The 13,286-nt window shown below is 39.7% G+C and overlaps 1 protein-coding gene across 8 annotated transcripts in view; it reads right to left on the reverse strand.

Moving 5' to 3' along the window:
• The window catches only part of LOC122559687 (suppressor of tumorigenicity 7 protein homolog), a 200,475-nt gene that overhangs the window by 37,138 nt on the left and 150,051 nt on the right, over positions 1-13,286 (reverse strand). For all 8 annotated transcript variants that reach the window (XR_015760434.1, XR_015760433.1, XR_015760435.1 and 5 more), the window contains 3 exons: positions 11,206-11,303; positions 9,679-9,793; positions 2,426-2,498 (listed from right to left, as the gene is read on the reverse strand). Coding sequence is in view for 4 of the 8 variants with exons in the window: in XM_043709580.2 (XP_043565515.1) it covers positions 2,426-2,498; positions 9,679-9,793; positions 11,206-11,303 (286 nt within the window). In the remaining 4 variants the exon portion in view is untranslated. The remainder of the gene's footprint in view (positions 1-2,425; positions 2,499-9,678; positions 9,794-11,205; positions 11,304-13,286) is intronic.

The following is a 13,286-nucleotide window of genomic DNA, read 5'->3' on the forward strand; positions in this document are numbered from 1 at the left end:
GGGTGTCCTTGTACATGAATCACAGAAGGTTGGTCTGCAAGTACAACAAGTAATTAGGAAGGCAAATGGAATTTTGTCCTTCACTGCTAAAGGAGTTGAGTTTAAAAGCAAAAAGGTAATGTTAAAGCTGTACAGGGTGCTGGTGAGACCACATCTGAAGTACTGTGTGCAGATCTGGTCTCCTTACTTAAGAAAGGATATACTGGCACTGGAGGGATGCAATGGAGAATCACTAGGTTGATTCAGGAGTTGAGGGGGGTTGGCTTATGAGGAGAGGCTGAGTAGACTGGGATTATATTCATTGGAATTCAGAAGAATGAGGGGAGGATCTAATAAAAACAAATAAAATTATGAAGGGAATTGATAAAATAGAAATAGATAGGATATTTCCATTGGTAGGTGAGACTAGGACAAGAGGGCATGGCCTCAGGATTGGAGGAAGCAGATTTAGAACTGAACTGAGAAAGAACTTCTTCACCCAGAGGGTTGTTAATCTATGGAATTCCTTGCCCAGGGCAGTAGTTGATGCGACTTCAGTAATCACTTTTGAAGCTAAGGTAGACACATTTTTGAAAAATAAAGGAATTAAGGGATATGGTGAAAACACGGATAAGTGCAGCTGAGCCCATGAAAAGATTAGCCATGATCTTATTGAGTGGCGGAGCAGGTTCGAAGGGCCGGACGGCCTACTCCTGCTCCTAGTTCTTATGTTCTAGGAAATGGAGAATTGGGGGCTCATTTCTTTCTATTGCAGTTGAATAAGTCCACCCTGAACCACAGAGTCAGAACTGGGCTGTCTGGGTTGCTTCCTCTCTTCCTCTTTCTCCACCCGCTCACCATATAACTGGTATCAATGACTGTGCTCTCATTATGACTGGGTTTGTGTAGAAGTGGCAGATGTCCAATGATATTGACACTCACTGTTCCAAGTCCTACCGGATACCTCCAGAGCAGTCTCGGCAGGAGAACCATTTCAACAGACCAAGATTCTTCTCTGTTGCATTTAATGCTGCAGCACAGCTCTCATCATATTCTTGCTATGCATGCGTGTGTGATACAGGCATCCAAGTGCTCAGCTGTGACCTGCTGTTGTAGTGGCTCAAACGCTGATACAGCAGCAAACTGCCACAGAATGACAACATTACTACAACTGTCAGTATAATGAACACCGAACTGCACTAACTCTAGTGGCAGATCCATTAGTCAATGGAATCCCTTCTGGGTCAGGTACAGCTCAGAGTTGGCATTCATTGTCACGGGAAAGTTACATGTTGCTCATATCTGCTGCTCTCTGGCAAGAGACAATGAAATGCAGTCAACTGTTCTTTTTGAAGAGCATTAGCAATGCCCCTATTAAACTTTGGGTGAAAAAAACTGCAAGATGTTTATAATGCCTCCAACACAAGTCCAGAAGGATCTGATGTAAACAAAGTTAAAAATCACCCAACACCAGGTCATAGTCCAACATGTTTATGTGGAAGCACTAGCTTTCGGAGTGCTGCTCCTTCATCAGGTGCTTCCAAATAAACCGGTTGGACCAAAAGCTGGTGTTGTGTGATTTGTAAACTTTGTAGACCCCAGTCCAACACAAGCACTTCCAAATCCTGATGTATACAAGTTCACAATCAGTCACTGTCATTGTAGCCATATTGCCAATGTAATTCCTGCCCTCCATTATGATTACAGTTGTGGCTGGAGCAGATGTCAGATTTTATTAAAGATGCATGGACATTTTCTATATCACTCCTCGCTGAGTTTCAGGTGCAAGATTTGCTCCCTGGACATCCTGGGCAGATGTGACGTATTGTCAAGAGCTCTTCTTACCCTCCTTCTTCCAGCAGCTTTTCCTGTTCTGTGTGCCCACTGTTCATTCTCTGTGACGCTGCTTGCAGTGGAATTTCCATCAGCAAGTCTTCAAGCAGGTGCCTTAAGGCAGGACCAAATCCTTCACAATGTACCGCACCGCTCACTGCATACTTTAGTCATTTGAAATAACTCGAAGAAGCACCAAAGACTTGCATAAGTATCACAAAAGCTAGTATTAATTAGCAATTAACCAGAGAAAATCATGACACCTATAAATACCACTAGTGTCAGATCTTTCCTGCTGCTGAATCCTATTCAGATGTGAATAATCATAAGACTGCTTTAGCTTGTGCAAGGTGCTCCAAAATGATATCAAATTATATGCTGTCTGACATCATGATCTGCATTCTTCTGAAGAACACATTCTTGCCAATATGGCATCCAGAGTGACTCACACCATGAATACCACTTTGGATCTCCAAGGCTACTGTTTGCATAAATTTTCTACTGTGCTACATGTCGGGATAGCATACTATAGAATTTTTATCGGTCTCAGTCTCTTTTGATTAGAAATATCATTTTTGGTATTACACTCATAAATCAGGTAGAGAATACCTACTTGTCAGAGACTGCTCTTGCTTTAAGTAGTGCCGCCGTGTAACATATTGTTGCTGACTTTGGTAAGCTAATGTCTGTCACAAAAGAGAGAAGATATCATAATTAACCAATCTCAGTAGACCACAAAAATCAAATCACTTACTTCTCTTAACAGTTGAATGACCTTCCCACAAACATTTTTTTCTGCTAAGGCTGCATTGTGAAAGGAAGTTCTTTCTTCTTAACAGACTCAAAACTCAGCACACCATGTAGATACAATCCAATAAATAATCTATGATAGACAAGATTGTTCATGCTGTCATCTATTCACAGCACCTATATTGCCTTACACGACTGTGCCAGGTTTTATATTGGTGGGTTTGGTTTTGTCGAGTTCTGGAAAATTTAAAAGTATAAAAAAATGCAAGTTGATTGCAAATTGCATTCTTAATATATTTCACCAATGATAATAAGATTTTTCATGAATACATATGAGAAAACATCTTCTCAGTTTTGCACAGTGAGTACAAGACATTTACCAACTCTTTAGAGACTTCAGTTTTAAACCTGATCTTCAGAAATTAATGTACCACATGATTCAATTTATGCTCATACAAGGAGATTCATTAAATAAAAATTATTTATCCATGTAACTTTGGTTAGTTTGAAGTTAAAAAGTTAGGTACTTTAATGTACTGAATATTAATAAACATGCTCAGAATTGCTACAATTTCAGGCTTGACCTAGACTAGGATTTTAGTTTTATTTGTTCTCAGAATATGTATTATTCTAGCAAGGAGGAAATTAGTGCTTTTTCTTTATTATCATTAGAAGATGGTGCCTTCTTGCAAGGACATGAGTTATAGCCCTATAGCCCATTTACTGCGAATTTCAAGTGTAATGATTCATAATCCTGCACTAAATATGAACTGCTTGTGATTAAATGCAAAAGTTGCCCACCTGGATTCTGAAATAAGCAGTTCCTTCTGCTGTTGTGTAAACAAGCTATCCTAACTGTGCAACTGTGTGATTAGGGTGAAGCAGATTGGGAGGTGTGTGCAGCCTGTCAGCATCATTGTGAAGCAGAGCTGCATCAGAAGGGCAGCAGTGGCAGAAGAATCCATTCAAACTGCTTATACCTGTCAGAGCCAAAGTGTGACATCACAGCAAAACAGGTAGGCTGGTTGGTGGGTATTTTTCCCACGTCTCCTTTGATTGGCCAAGTGATTTAAATCAGGAGACATTATTACAGCTGAAGAGCATGGTTAACAAATTCACTTTTAAAACATTTAATAGCCAAATTAATAAATTAAATCAAATAGACATGACTCAGCAGGTGATGTGTTGCAGTTGCAATATGAGACAGTTGGTTGATGTAGTAACTGCAACACGTGTTGCTTGCTCAAGGAATGCTGGCACAACATACGCTATGCCCTGCAGTTTATGTCCCAAACTGCAGACACATTTTGTGTTGCTCCCTTGGAAGAATACACAAAGATAGGGATTATAAAGGAAGTGGGCTAGTAGGACTAAATGCACCTATGTGGACCAGCCTGGTTCCAGCATTAGCATGCTATGAAGATCACAGCCGAAAAACATGCTCTTCGACACCCGTGTTTTAGGTAAATGAAGACACACTTTCACTTTGAGTGCTGCACACCAATTGGAAAGGGAAACAGGATAGCAAAAATATTCTATCTCCACCGAATAGTGAAATTCAACCATGGTTAAAAGCACTAGAGTTACAGAATCTCAGCCAATCTGTAAAACCAAGGATGGTGAAGCTGACTGTTTACCTACTAATACCAACACGACCGGCAACCTCCACTGCAACCGTCAAACTTTTTACCTACTCGCTGTTAGAATGATCTGTATTTGGACTCACCTCTTATTTCTAATCTGTGTGTATGTGTTTTGCATTATTAATTCCTCTCATGTTTAGTAATTAATAATCTCACCCTTTTTTTGTTAATTCAAGTAAGCCTGGTTAAATTGGCTTCTTCAAAATATGGGTTAATCTGTCTGGGAGAAAGGTATTCATAGGGGACAGGATTCTTTCCAGAGTAACCTTGTTGTAACTAACTGAACTGGTGGATGAATAAAGAAGGGGAACCAGTTCATTCTCCTCATCCAATTTTAGTAATTTGGAGTATTCGGTCTGGAATTACTATGAATTGGGAAACCAAACTGAGAATCTGGTCATAAGAATTACAAAAAAACTAAAATCACAAAAGACAAATTATGTTATCAGTTGTGATTAATTGATATGCTTTGGACTATATAGGAACTATATATAACTTTGGACTATAAATGAACATAACTCTTATACTGAATGAACAGACGTTCTTCAGTCTGGCAGTTGGTTATGGAGGGAAATGTTAACAACGAACTATTTCAGTTTTGAAGATATCCTATTCACATTTCTGTGACTACGAACAGATGCAATAAGATCAAGAAAGATAAGACAGCAATATTATAACTGAGCATATGGCATAATCAATGCACAATAGCAGTACTGAAACCTAGCATAAACTCTGACTGCAGACGTTAGCTGTTGACCACAAAAGCAGGTTAAGTGCGCGATAGTGAAGACATTGGGAAGGACACAAGAATAATCACAAAATACCCACCTTCAATGGAGTCAGTGGGAAATAAGAATCATTTAAACTTCAGGATACTGACTGTCTTGTTTTATTAATTATAACTTTTGCTGATTAGCAAATTGCCCTGGAAGCTCAGCATTTAGTCTGTCATCTGAAATGCATTGTTTTGGAATGACACCTTTTACAAAATACATCAAATATTTTAGTTTCTCACAGGCAGCAGTGTTTCCCCTGCTGCTGTTGTTCCTGCTCCTCTTATTTATCTGTTGTCCCATGTAGCGCCTTATAAGCAACCCTTCAACAGAGGGAAATGCAGATGAAGATGAGTGAAGTTGAAGACAGGTGAGCTGGTTTCCAAGAGGTTGGAAGTTGCCTGTGAAACAGTAAGTAGTAGCATCTTTTCCAGTGGGTAAGGCTGCATCTATTCAGTCTCACTGAAGTAAAACACTTCATTGTGCTGTCACCTGGTTGACTCTGGCAAGTTTCAGACAGCACAGGAAATCCATTTGCTAGCTCTTAAAATGTTGGGTTAAATCTTTAGTGGAGCATTTCAATTACTGATCCAAAACTACAGGTGAGAGGGAGAATTTCCCATGTTAAGCTCAGCAGGATCTGATACAATACAGAGCCACTTATTGGGACTTTCACACCACCTCTACCTGCACACAGACCCTCCTCCTCTGGCCTGTTAAAATTCAGCTCAATGTATCACTAAGGCACTGACAACAAAATCAAACTCAACACTTTTCTTGATCAATTACAGTCTACCTGCCGAGCTCAGTTACACAACAATGACAAAGAGTGAGATCTCCTTGCCATGTCATCAGTTGTTTTAACTAAATGGTCAGTGTTCTGTATTTATAATTAATAAAGAAACTGGAGATTTCTTACTCAGCAAATTAACGTGGCAGTTTCCAAACTGTGGGCTGTGACCTGCAGTGGGGTCATGAGAAATAGTGTTTTGGGTTGGTGAACTGGCACCGCTCTGAGACAACAATGGTGCCTGTGAAGAGCAGACTTTAGTGATACACAATAGGTAAATGCCACCCAACAGGAAAGGGGCACATGGTGAACCAGAACACGCTTTAACCTTAGGATACACTTTTCATGGTGTGTACCAAATAGAGTCATAGAGATGTACAGCATGGAAACAGACCCTTTGGTCCAACTGTCCAAATATCCCTAACCAATCTAGTCCCACCTCCCAGCACCCGACCCATATCTCTCCAAACCCTTCCTATTCATATACCCATCCAAATTCCTTTTAAATGTTGCAACTGTACCAGCCTCCACCACCTCCTCTGGCAACTCATTCCATATACGTACCACATTCTGCGTGAAAAAGTTGTCCCTTAGGTCTCTTTTATATCTTTCCCCTCTCACTCTAAACCTATGCCCTCTAGTTCTGGACTCACCCACCCCAGGGAAAAGATTTTGCCTATTTATCCTATCCATGCCCCTCAATTTTGTAAACCTCTATATGATCACCCCTCAGCCTCTGATGCTCCAGGGAAAACAGCCCCAGCCTGTTCAGCCTCTCCCTATAGCTCAAATCCTCCAACCCTGGCAGCATCCTTGTAACTCTTTTCGGAAACCTTTCAAGTTTCACAACATCTTTCCGATAGGAAGGAGACCAGAATTGCACGCAACATTCCAACAGTGGCCTGACCAATGTCCTGTACAGCCGCAACATGACCTCCCAACTCCTGTACTCAATACTCTGACCAATAAAGGAGGCATACCAAACGCGTTCTTCACTAACCAATCTACCTGCAACTCCACTTTCAAAGGGCTATGAACCTGCACTCCAAGGTCTCTTTGTTCAGCAACACTCCCCAGGACCTTACCATTAAGGTATATAAGTCCTGCTAAGATTTGTTTTCCCAAAATGCAGTACCTCGCATTTATGTGAATTTATCTCCATCTGCCACTTCTCAGCCCATTGGCCCATCTGATCAAGATCCTGTTGTAATCTGAGGTATCCTTCTTCGCTGTCCACTACACCTCCAATTTTGGTGTCATTTTCAAACTTACTAACTGTACCTTTTATGCTCACATCCAAATCATTTAGATAAATGATGAAAAGTAGAGGACCCAGCACCAATCCTTGTGGCACTCCAGTGGTCACAGACCTCCAGTGTGAAAAACAACGCTCCACCACTACCCTGTGTCTTCTACCTTTGAGCCAGTTCTGCATCCAAATGGCTAGTTCTCCCTGTATTCTGTGAGATCTAACCTTGCTAACCAGTCTCCCATGGGGAACCTTGTCTGGACCCAAAATGTCAATGACTTTTCGGGGACGTGGGGGTCTGATTACTGAGAATACTAGGGTTTGAGGGGCTGATTACTGTATGTTGGGTATGGTTGTGGTATATAGGCACAAGGGTCTGATATACTGTGTGGGGAATTGTGACAGAGGGGATGTGTGGTGAAGGATAACTGAATCTTCTATCACTAAAGACTATGAAGAGATTTGCTGAAACCTACTTGAAGACTCATAATTTTTACAAAGTACTTCAAAAACTCATATGAATATTTGTAAGAATATGTTGATTTACAATACATAAATGTTAGTGATTATATACTAATTGTCACTGTTACTTAATTGCTTGTTTACTTTGGCTTGCATCTACACTCTTGTTAGTTTTTCTGTGTTAAAATGGGAACCCTTTGGAAAATAGTGAGAGAAACACTGGATTAAATACTAAAAAGCAGACTGGAATTAGCTACTCCAAAGCAAAATGAGATAATAACAATGTATCGCCTCGGCAACTGGCCTATACCAGCATGATCAACTAGTTGCCCACAAAAATAAAAAAATGTTGTTTGCAGAATTACTATAAATAATAGTATTACAGTGAACAATGACACCAAGTGGAGAGGACTGGTTTCCCACATGTGTGTTTTACATGAAATAGACAGTTTTGTTTTTCCCAAATTCTGGGTTCAAATATTAAAAAGCGTCAAAGGTTTAAAAAGTCCATCATTCTTTTCTTATGCAGACTGGCCTTCAAAAATCACAATCATAATGCTATAAATTAGCTGGTGCCCCTTTGAAATACAGCATTCACTGCTGTTGCTTAGCATGGTTTATGGAAACAATGAAGGTCAACAATGTTGTTGTGCGATTTTTAACAATGTTATCTTCAATAGAGTTTAAGATCACAATATTTATGCCCAAAACATTCACACTTTTGCATTGAACTAGTTTCTTTCTAATGGTCTACAGCGTTCAGGCAAAAAGTAGCAAACAGGCTTGACATCTTAAAGCCCATTAAGGCACAAGAAATTATTCCTCAGATTGGACTTGAAACAAGAAATACCAAGCAACTAGATGCTGTGCTGATTTCATTTGAAAACTTTAACATATAAAACTGTACCAATTACATTACATAAAGCTACAATCACTAAATTTATGTCAATTCTACGGATGAAACTATATTCCTGGATATCTGAAGTCTTGCATGGATTTAAAAATCTATTTTCTGATTATAGTGAAATAAACTGTGTATATTTTTCATTCCTTTGTAGAATTAAAAATTCTGTCTTGTCTTAACTCTTTACTTTCCAACAACAAAATCTCTCTTTCTGTTCTTTCTTTTTTTCATCCTCAACATGTAGGTATTGCTGGCTGTGGACTTATTGGGCTGAAGGGCCTGTTTCCACACTGTAAGTAATCTAATCTAATCTAAAAAGTCATCCCTTTCCCTCTGATGCTCCAGGGAAAACAGCCTCAGCCTCTCCCTATAGCTCAAATCCTCCAACCCTGGCAACATCCTTATAAATCCTTTCTGAACACTTTCAAGTTTCACAACATCCTTCTGATAGGAGAGAGACCAGAACTGCACAAAATATTCCAACAGTGGCCGAACCAATGTTCTGTACAGCAACAACATGAACTCCCAACTCCTAAACTCAATGCTTGGTCCAATAAAGGAAAGCATGCCAAATACCTGTTTCACTATCCTATCGATTTGCAACTCCACTTTCAAGGAACTACGAGCCTGCACTCCAAGGTCTCTTTGTTTAGCAACACTACCCAGGATCTTAAATTAAATTAAAATAACTCCAGAAGCAATTCTGGTGGTTGAGCTGGAGAATGGAACATTTGATTCTATATCATGCCATTCAGGTAAATGTTCCTAAGCTTGACCTAAGTTTGTGGTACCTAGGCTTCTCTAAACCAACAGCAATGGAAAAATAACGTTAGTCTCAATGTACCCAGGGCACAGAGGAGAAAAGATTACAGCCTCCGCAAACCTACTGGTGATTCAGTGACCAGCTGGAAACTGGATGGTGATCAACTTTACTGATATACCTTCAATAAATAAGCAGCTTATAGTACTCACAGTCTAGTCCCACCTACGAAGAAATGCTAAGCAGATATGGATCTTAAAAGATGCCAATTGTTATGAAACAGTGCCCCCAGCAGTTTGAGGAGGATAGGTTCAGAAAAGTCTTCTGAAAATATAAACAGACTACAATGAGACAAAAAGATCCAAGAATTATTTTCAAACTTCTTTGACAGCAGACAATTTCATTAACACTTCAGTGAAGTGCTTTGGGACATTTTGTTGCATTTAAAGGCATGACAGTTGTGAAGCTATCTAATTTCCAGCCTTTCCTCCAGAATTTAAAAATCCTCTGATTTGAACATGTAACAAAGACTCACCGTCATATTTGGCTAAAACAGCTTGCACGTCAGCATAGGCCTGTAGCTCTAAAAGTGCCTCCAGTAAATTTTCATGGATGTTGAACATACTGAGAAGGGGAAACTCCTTCATAAGCTATAAAGGAAAATCAATTTGACAATTACATTGAGAACTACCATAGGCGATAAGTTCAAGATTTACGAAAAATAAATATATTAAGAATAATTGACACATTTGGATTATATACCTTTAACAGATCAGAACATTTGTCAAATTGTTTTAATAATTAGGCATCGATATCTGTATATGCAAGTTTGGTTTGGATTCTGTTTTTACTATGCATATTTATGTTATAGCTGATGTAGCTGGATTAATTTGTTCAAATGGATTGTTGATGTCCCAAAATCTACCATCAACACATGTGAATGTTTAAATTAGTTCTTTAAAATAGTTAAGTTATTGCTCACAATACTGATGTAACAATGGTTCATTAAAGGAGGCTGGTGCAATACTGTGCAAGGCAAAATATTTTATTCTTTGCAGATCTTGTTCTAAATGGAAGCATAACAAGCATTGAATAGCAATCAGGGAATCTTGTATAATTTGAATACAATATTATGCTCGTTTTGTTCTGCTTGTGTTTTAAATGTTGAACACTACAGGAGAGTTTCAAGTGTCAATAGTGTCACACTGATTTTGTATCTTTTCAGTCAAATTCTAGGAGCAATATTGTTACAACAGGATAAAGCTTGGAGTGTTCTAGGGTTCACGTCAGCTTAAAATGGCTACTGGGACCAGTAATGTTGGGCTGGATTCTAGTTCTGAGACTGGATGTATGGGTGCATGTCCCAACCTCAGACTGCACTGACACCTGATAGACAACATAATGGTCCATTATTGTCGAGGGAATAATTAAGCACAGGGACTGGGACCCTGTGACTGCAGGGTCAATAAAAGACCTTTCAGTTCTGAGGGTTTGGCAGCATCACCTTCACAGGTTGAAGAAGCTAATGTAGACAAGTGAGAGAGAACGCCTCAAATCGAAAGCTTCCTCAGAACACTTTTTCAAAAGGTGAAATTAAAACAGGCCAGTCCACTACTCTTGAGTGTGGAAAATGGTTGATTGGGTGCATGCCCCTTGGTCTGTTGCCAAGAAACCGTTTCCCATCTCTGGGCAGTGCTTTAGCCTCATATAGTGGGGATCATCCATGCTCAATGAAAAATTCCAGCTGTCATTGGCAGTGTGACCTTAATATTGGTGCCTAATCGGCTACATATTGATTACAGGCAGGTAACTGTTTATCCACTGACTTGACACATTCCAAATGGGATAGAGGCAGGAAGCTGCCTGCAACCTGGCAGAAAATTACGAGCCAATTTGGCGTCACCCCCCCCCAACCATGGTTCTTTAAAAAATGTTGCCTCCACGTTCCTGACTGAATTAGGGATAGTCCACCTTTCCAATCGTCATTTCAGTCCTTTTAAACAGATGATCATGTGCGATCAGCCACACTCGGATTATTCTGATAACGTCAATTTTTACTCACATCCCGCATCATTTTTACTGCTTCTCTTGTCCTTCCCAGTTTTCTTGAACACATTGCCAATCTTCTCTTAATGTAAACTAACACGTTTGTGTCCCTCCCTGAAAGACAGACAATCCCGTGTGAACAAATATGTTTGCAGCAGTCAGTAAAATAATTTATCTAATCCATAAGCAGAAACTTGCCAGCCAGCGCCTCGAACCTATTCCTCCATCAACCTTTAATTACTTTCCTGCACCAAACCCAGTATAAAGAAAAATAAGTTTGTTTCATCAATTTCTGTCAACGCATATTGTAAATGAATCCTTACGGTACCTGGAAAATGTCTAACATTCTCAAAATATCATTTACTTTTACAATATTGCAGTCCACAAAAACATTTGGCACCTTTTTTCATTCATTCACGTAATAATGATGTCACTGGCTAGGCCAGCATCTTAATTGGACAGAGGGTAGTTGAGAGTCAACTACATTACTGTGGGTCTGGAATCACTTGTCGCCCAGACCAAGTAAGGATGGCAGTCTCCTTCCCTAAAACTGAACCAGATGGATTTTTCTGACAATTGGCAATGGCTTCGTAGTCATCACTCGGACCTTAGTCCCAGATTTTGTTTTATTGAATTCAAATTCCACCATCTGCTGAGGTGGGATTTGAACCCAGGTCCCCAGAACATTACCTAGGTCTCTGGATTAACAGCCCAGCAATATTACCACCAGGTCATTGCCTCCCTTCATAAAAGGATAAAGATTATTTTATTGTTAAGAAGGCATATGGTGTGTTAGGTTTCATTCGTAGAGGGATTGAGTTCTGGAGCCGCAATATCATGCTGCAACTATACAAAACGCTAGTGCGGCCACACTTGGAATACTGTGTACAGCGCTGGTCCTCAAATTTCAGGAAGGATGTGGAAGCATTGGAAAAGGTGCAGAGGAGATTTGCCAGGATGTTGCCTGGTCTGGAGGGAAAGGCTGAGAGACTTGAACCTGTTTCTCATTGGCAAGAAGAAGGCTAAGAGGGGATTTGATAGAGACATACAAGATGATCAGAGGATTAGAAAGGGTAGACAGAGAAAGTCTTTTTCCTAGGATGATGACATCAGCCTGTTCGAGGGGGCATAACTACAAATTGAGGGGTGATAGATTTAAGACAGATGTCAGAGGCAGGTTCTTTACGCAGAGAGTGGTAAGGGCGTGGAATGCACTACCTGCTAACGTAGTCAACTCAACCACATTAGGGAGATTTAAACAATCCTTAGATATGCACATGGATGATTTTGGGATAGTGTATGGGGAAGAGTTGAGAATAATTCACAGATCGGCCTAACATCGAGGGCCGAAGGGCCTGTTCTGTACTGTATTGTTCTACGTTCTATTATGTTCAGTTAACTGACAACTACAGAAGTAATTTGCACTACAATCTAAGTTTTTGAAAAATTATTTCACAATTATATTAGCAGATTATGAGAGCTGAGTTTGTGCTCTCTTCATGTTCTCCTTCCTTTTGATAACTGTTACAAATTTGTACAAACTGGTGTCAAAGAGAATACGAAACCTGTCTTGTCCAGAACACTTCAAAGATGCATTCCATACTCAAGTGGCTCATTTCCTTTTTATCACTTAATCTGAATTAACAGCTATGAGCTAGGTATCGAGTCTGGCATGAAAGGATGTCAGAGCTTTACAAGGTTTCCATTTAACAATCTTTCTCACCTAATTATTCAAAAGTGCACTCATTTGATAATTTACTGGGATTGGACAGGATTAGAAGTGGGAAGCAAAATAAATAAATGTGGGCATTTTCACATTATCTATCTAGCACATCAGCATTACACCTCAGAGTAATGATGGACATGTTTACTTGGGGAAAAATGGAAAAGCTGGAGTGTTTCTTAATATAATAATAAAGAGATTATAACCAGGAATATCTGTCAATGTAGCAGAACACTCCATCCTACATTCTGTCAATATCTCCTTGTTTGGAATTAGTCTTTTCTCATTTCTTTCTTGCTTCAAACAGTTCATGTTACAAACCACTACCTCACAAAGGTTGCGACAGATATCTACTCCCCAGACTCCTCTGCATG

Source organism: Chiloscyllium plagiosum, unplaced genomic scaffold (genome assembly GCF_037043375.1).
Source record: "Chiloscyllium plagiosum isolate Xiang-an unplaced genomic scaffold, Cpla_swu_hap1 HiC_scaffold_19, whole genome shotgun sequence".
Classification (NCBI taxonomy): Eukaryota; Metazoa; Chordata; class Chondrichthyes; order Orectolobiformes; family Hemiscylliidae; genus Chiloscyllium; species Chiloscyllium plagiosum.